At 41.2% G+C, this 6,675-nt stretch overlaps 1 protein-coding gene across 2 annotated transcripts in view; it reads right to left on the minus strand.

The window, feature by feature from the left end:
* LOC131968695 (zinc finger protein 385A-like) overlaps positions 1 to 6,675 on the minus strand; it is a 33,179-nt gene that overhangs the window by 3,316 nt on the left and 23,188 nt on the right. For both annotated transcript variants that reach the window (XM_059329682.1, XM_059329683.1), the window contains exon 4: positions 541 to 715. In XM_059329682.1, the coding sequence (XP_059185665.1) occupies positions 541 to 715 (175 nt within the window). The remainder of the gene's footprint in view (positions 1 to 540; positions 716 to 6,675) is intronic.

Here is a 6,675-nt window from a genome sequence, read left to right on the forward strand (position 1 = left end):
AAAAACAGAAAATCAGTACATTTTAGATGCTAAAAACAATATTACCTGCCATTTTTGCAGATTTGATCAAAATAGTCTGTGAATCAACTAATCAGTCGTCTGTGTCAGCTCTACCTCTGTACTTTTGACATCTCTGCTTTGTCTTGTTTTTTTTTAAATTGTCATAGCTTAACTCAGTATTAAACTGTGTGATGAATTTTTGAATCTTTGGATCAGAGAAATGAATGATGTTTGTTTAAACAAATAAGATGAGATAAGATAATATAAGATAAAATAAAATATTCCTTTATTGATCCCCATGGGGAATCAAGTATAAGTACAGCAACAAACAACAAAGACACCACTAGTGCTGTGCCAAAACTAGTGGTGCAGGCCATATGAAAATGGCAGTGAAGTGAGGTAGCAGGTACTGAAACTGTAATAATGTTAGGACAAAAGTATACAGAATATACACATATGTGCGATGTTTGCAGTGTGTACATACAACTTATGATAAAAACACATTAACACTACATTTCATACGTCACAGGTGATGCTCACCCTGCTTATTAGGATCAGGCTCAGGGCTAGATGGGGAGGGGCCTGGTGGGGAGGGTGAAACAGTAGGGGGAGGGTGCTGCTTGTCGCCATCTTGTAGACGAGCTGTCTTGGATGTCTCGATCCCCTTCACCCTCCGAGCATGCCGGTTCCCCTTGTAGTGGGCCTCAGCCTGGCTCTGGCAGAGGAACAAGACATATCAGAGGTTTGCATGGAATAATGGATTTGATTTGGCACGACTGGATTCATTTGCACAACATTTCATTTAGTTTACCATGTCGATTATCTTTAGTCCCTTTTTCCTTGTCAACACTATGTATGAACTTCAGTCCGACAGCCAGTGAGGTCAGTGAAGTAAACACTGAGATCAGACTGCCATGTGGACCAGATTCCACTGGCCTGTCCAGTGAGCTGTGTGCTACTAGAAATAGAATAAGAGTAGGAAGGACATAGCACTGTTCGCCATGACAAAATTGCGATTGTTAGTTCTCATGGTGACAACACAAGTCAGGGCCGCAGAGTATGTCAGCAGGCAAGAGATGGAAAAGCTAGTCACTCGTCTTCAAAGTTGACGTCTGCTCCCTGTGCTATCGCCTGGTGGATTTACCGTTGGACCCATGGCTGCCGCTGGCTACCAGTCGACTGCTCGGCTCATTTTCTGTCACCAGTGTAGAATAAAAAATCATGGTGGAGTTAGCAAGCTGGCAAGTAGCAGACGGCTGTCTAGCTAACCAGCTAGTACCATGCTTTAATGCTACACTGGCGAAAGAAAATGAGCCAAACAAAATTGTCACTCGTGGAGATAGCAATTTCGATGAAGCATTTAGTTGTTAAAGCGGTTTTAATTTAAGCGGTCGGCTTTCGGTTACGTGCATTATATGTCATATTGCACTATATGACGTTACTTTGTAATTCTGTTTTTAATATTAATTACTTAATACTTGTCTTTTAGTCTAGTATCTAGTGTGTGTTATTTATTGTGTCTATGTAGCACTGTGGTCCCTGTGTAATGCAATTTCGTTCCCTTGTATGTACTGTATGAGTCATATGTGGAAATGACAATATAAGTCTAAGTCCATGTCTTGCCACAAGTCGGTTTAAAAATGGCCACCGCTCTGACCATTGTTATGTTGATTGGGAATGTTTGTTCTACTCTCATTTTATTTCTGTTATATTTACATTTTTGTTTTATTTTTACTTGTTTGGCTGGTTACATGTGCCGTCATAAGCATTTCAATTGAACAGCTAAAGGTAGGTTTTTCAGAAGTTCATTAACAACCAATTGAACTGAAGCCATTTAAATGTAACACCAGTTAAACCTGCATTCAACAAATGACCTTCAGTTGAAGAATTTGATGATGTTGAAAACGCAACTTGAACTGAATGAACAATAGGCCTATTTAACCGAGGTTGGTCAGTGGATTTCCTTTTATAGATTAATATTTCACTAAAGAAACTAGTGAAATATATTCTGGCACCCTGCGTTTTTTTTTATTGCTTTGCTGTAAATGGCTGTTGAGCTGATGGTTTGCTGGTCTGATGTGCTGATGAGGCTGTCAGGGAAGATTAGCCTCCAGAATATTCTCTTCTTCCTTCACTACTGGTGTAATCACTGAACTGGCCTGCTGAGCTGATGATGATTATTGAGTGGTGGGATTATCTAAAATGGGCTGGAGGGCTGTGGCGACCAGTGACAGTTGACAGTCAGCTAGTGAGAGGAAGAAATGGAGCAAATCAAGAAGAGTTTGGGTCCAAGTGTGTATTTGCCTGCTTGTCCTTGTATGATTGCACTTAAGAGGATCAGTTTTAACTCTGGAAATACGAAATGGGGAGAGGAGTGTACATCTTAGTAAGTCCTCGGTATGGGCTTCAGTTTAACACAGTTAAGGTAACGCAAGTCGACTTGCATGTTTAAGTCATAATCCTTATGATTTTCATATAGTCAAACCCTTGTTTTGGTACAATCTAAGCGTAGCATTTTTCAGCTGGAAATAAACTACAGAATAGGAAACAATACTTTCATCTCATTGATAACATCTCTGCTGTTTACTGTTCACTCTCCTGCACTCATATCAGAATTGTGGTTGTAGTTTATAAAAAGGTATACGTGCCACGTAGGACTGCAACTAATTAATATTTTCTCATTTAATTGATGAATTGTTTAGTCTATAAAATGCCATAAAAATGCTGATTGTCTAATAAATTTGTCTACTAATCGTTACAGCTCTAGTACAGAAACCACACATTAACCACCCAACCTCTACATACTTTCAGCCTTGCCACTAGTAGGACTCATTACCACCCTCTTAACATTAGTGTTGGACATAAATGGAAAAGCACAGAAACATCCAATGTCGGAATAATTCCTAGAGATACTTGGCTGGAAAATCAGTGTTGACCTCCAAGTCCAGATATACATATGCGTGTCTGCATCAAATAAAATCAAAGGAAAGAGCGATGTGTCGGGGCACAAATATAGTTCCTGTAATCTCCTCACTAATACAGTAATACCAGATGTGTATGTGACTGTATGTGAATGTGTATGCAGAAGCAGAGGCCTGCTGGGATTAGAGAAGTTTCATTATGTCAATAACAAGGCTGAGGGACCTGCATAAGGCGCGTGACAGGTACATGTTTGGGTCTGGATGCTTCACTGAGGCAAAGGGACCACTGGGACGTGTCCAGGATGCCTCAGTAAGCCTGAGGTATTAACTGCCAATGATAGTTACCCATGTAGCCCTCACCCTGATTGGTGATGACAGAAAGGCAGATATAGCTCTGCCTGTGTAACCCAACTCCTCTGGCTGCTGCTACCCAAAGCACTGCAATTAGACAAGGAGATGAAGCCCTACCACTCCACAAACAAATGACGGCAGAGAGCTCGAAAGGCAGAAATACTTAATGCTTCATCTCTCTTTGTTCACACTTTGTGCTGCCATCTTTCTTCTTTTCCTCTCCCTTTCTGCAACTCTCAACTGTTTCCTTTCTGCTTGAGCTTTGATACTTTCACTCTCCCTGTGACCTTCAGTGTCAGGTCTTAGGAAATCAATAAAGGTGAGCCGTCAATTCAAGCAAAACAAGCTTGACAGCCTGGGAGGTGGGGGTGGGATGCAGCAAAAACAATAGGATGTAAAAGAGATTAAAGCATTCGATCTTTGGAGGCAAAGTGAATAATGATCAAATATAAATGATGTTTCGGCGCAGTAGGTGAAATGGACTGAGAGAAGCTACGAAAGAGCCTATGGAAATGGGGATTAAGATGAATGAAGAAGCAGAGATGGGATTTAAGAGGGAGAAAATGAGAGCAAGTGAATGTCCCTGAAATCCTTTTTCTCTCTAAGCAGGATGTGCTTTGATGTTTTATCTATAAAGCGACAAAGGCACAGAAAGCAGAGAGAGTGGGTCTCGCAAATCTACTGTATGGGGTACTGGCAGCAGAGACAGGAAGAGGGGGTGGGAAGAAGCTGGAGAGGTGGAGAGACAGAGAGGGGACAGATGATACAGTATACCCCACAGACGAATAGGAAGCAGAAACACGAAAACTGGCAAGAAAAATGGTGAGCAAACTCGCTGGCTGAAACAGATGGGAGACATGAATGAAACAAGGTTTGGTGTGGGCCTGAGAAGAACAAGAAGAGGGAGAAAGAAAGAGAGAGAGAGAGGTGTCCAGTATGGTACTGCAGTGGTGACGATGGCTAATGCAGCATGCTGTGACGTCAGCCTTGCAGCAGAGCTGAGCTAAACACTGGCAGGCTAATCTGTCCTCTGTGGCCAGAAATGAGTTGCATTGTTATAATTGCAACATGTGTGGCTACAGCATAGTAGCAGTGAGAAGCCCCTGCTTCTGAACAGCCACGATCAATCAATCTGCCTCTTTCACTTCGTGCAAGCACTGGAGAAGTCCCATTTAACCCCCACAGACATAAACACGCAAGAAAAATGTTGGTATTAAGAATGTGCTTTGGTGGCATATGACCTGAAGAAGACTTGATGAAAAATAACGAGTGTTTGCCTGCCTTTGAACTGCAGCGCAGCCCAGACAGCACAAGTAAGCCAAGTACTGTACTGTAAGCAGAGTATTCCTTCATTATTAAAGAATGTCCACCGTGCTTTAAGCTCCCAGTCTCTCAGGTTACTGTGGAAAGTGCTGTAAAGCTGCAGCAGAGCAGATGCACACCGCGGCTCACAAGTTAAACAGCAGGCAGGACAAACAGGTGGCTCAGTATGAGACATCCCACTGCATCTCACAGACCTGACACCAGTTGGAGACATTCGTGCACGGAGATTCGTTTTCAGACATACATGTTCATCATAACGACAGTGCGCAAGAACAGTTCATTGGCAAAAACAGATAAAAGCCATTCTTTAAATGAATAAATCAAGGCATTATATTGGGGGGAAAAAAAAAAAAGTAAGATATGTGTATGGTACATTGTGTTAAAAAGTGGTGGATGAACTTAAAAAATACAATTTGTAAACAGTGTTTTCTAGGCAACTACGGACTAGACATTATGAAAATACAATGGATATGCACTTTTTCTTCTATATTTACATTGTGTGTTTCTCTTTTTGTACAAATTCCTAAGTGTGCAGATTTGGTAGGGAAAAGTTTTTGATGCAAGCTATTTTTCACAACAGTTTTAACAAATTATGCCTTTAAAAAGTGACAGAGACAGAACCAACCCTTTCAAAAAGTGGTGGGGATGACCAAACAAAAACATGGTTTAGGAAAATAAATCAAAAGAAGAAACTTTTGATTTCTTTCTACATTTTTGTACGTAATTATGAACATGCATTAAGCGTCTCCTGCTCGTGTTCAGTGTCTCTTTGCTCATGCAGACCATGTGAGAACATGCAGGTCTGAGCAGGGGAGATATAATTAAGCAGCCCCTCACAGAGAGAACAAGGCAGTGTTACATGAGTTTCAGATGACTCCCTCCCTGCCTGTGTCCTTTACACACCACTGCATTTAGAGTACAAGTATTTAGCGCTTCATCACTGGAATGTATTTATATTTTTAGCCAGGCTTGCATGTCAGGCTTTTGTTTGATTTCTACTCATGTTTAGGTTAGAGGTTACAGTGTAGGCCATAAATGCCAAGATACTTCCACCCATAAATAAATAAATTTAAATATCAATGAAAACACATTACTCAAATTCAGATGTTTAGTTGCACTACATAACAAATTCAGCTCAGAAAAGTTAGGTACATTTTTTATGGAATTTACCTATTATTAAATTATTGTGAGCTGCTTTTCCCTGTGGGATCATATTTTTCTTTGTAGAAATGAACTAGCACAGCCTGATCAGTAATGCTTTGGCTGTGTGCTGTTTTCTTATCTCTCCGTGCAAAGAAAACCTCTCCGCCCATCAAAATATTTCCACTGCACACATGTACTTACAAACGCACACACACTGTAAAAAGGTCCAGTACTTGACTCTTAACACATCAGTCACGTCACCCAGTAGCGGGGTTTTGGATGTCCACATTATGATCTATTTGCTTTTCAACTTCAGTTAACACTGCTGCCTCTTTAATAGTGACACTCAAACCGTTCCTCTAGAGTTTCAACACTTCTGGCCTCTTTTATTTCGGTCTCTCTGCCTCATGTTGGCATAGTGCCGTGTGCCAAGTGAAATGCAGAAAATGTGCACCATCAGCTTTAAGGTAGCTTTGAGGACAAGCCTGTTAGCTGTGGTTCAACCTCACTTGTCACACGCCCACCCATTAAACCCTCATCAGAGTGGACTCATTATACTAAATACCAGAGATATGCTTTCCAAACCTGACACACGGTTCAACACTAAAAAAAGGCTCTGGAAACCTTCTGAAACATGCTTGCTGTCCTTCTATTCGCTTTTCCTTTTTTTTGACACAGAATCTCTTTAAGCCTTTGGTACTAGAGAGCAGAAGGACTTCAGAAATGATACTGGACAGTCACAGAATAAATTAGGCAGGCAGGGATTTTCTCGGTCTTCCTCCCTCCCACTCTCCTTCCTCGACAGGCTAAAATTGGAGCTGAGAAACTGTGAACCAAGTTCTCACCTGCTCCAGCTGTGCAGTCAATCACCAACTAACTTTGACTCCTGCCAACTAACTTTTTCATCATGATTTAACTTGCCAATAGTGCAGGTGCA

Source organism: Centropristis striata, chromosome 3 (assembly GCF_030273125.1).
Source record: "Centropristis striata isolate RG_2023a ecotype Rhode Island chromosome 3, C.striata_1.0, whole genome shotgun sequence".
NCBI classification, from domain to species: domain Eukaryota; kingdom Metazoa; phylum Chordata; class Actinopteri; order Perciformes; family Serranidae; genus Centropristis; species Centropristis striata.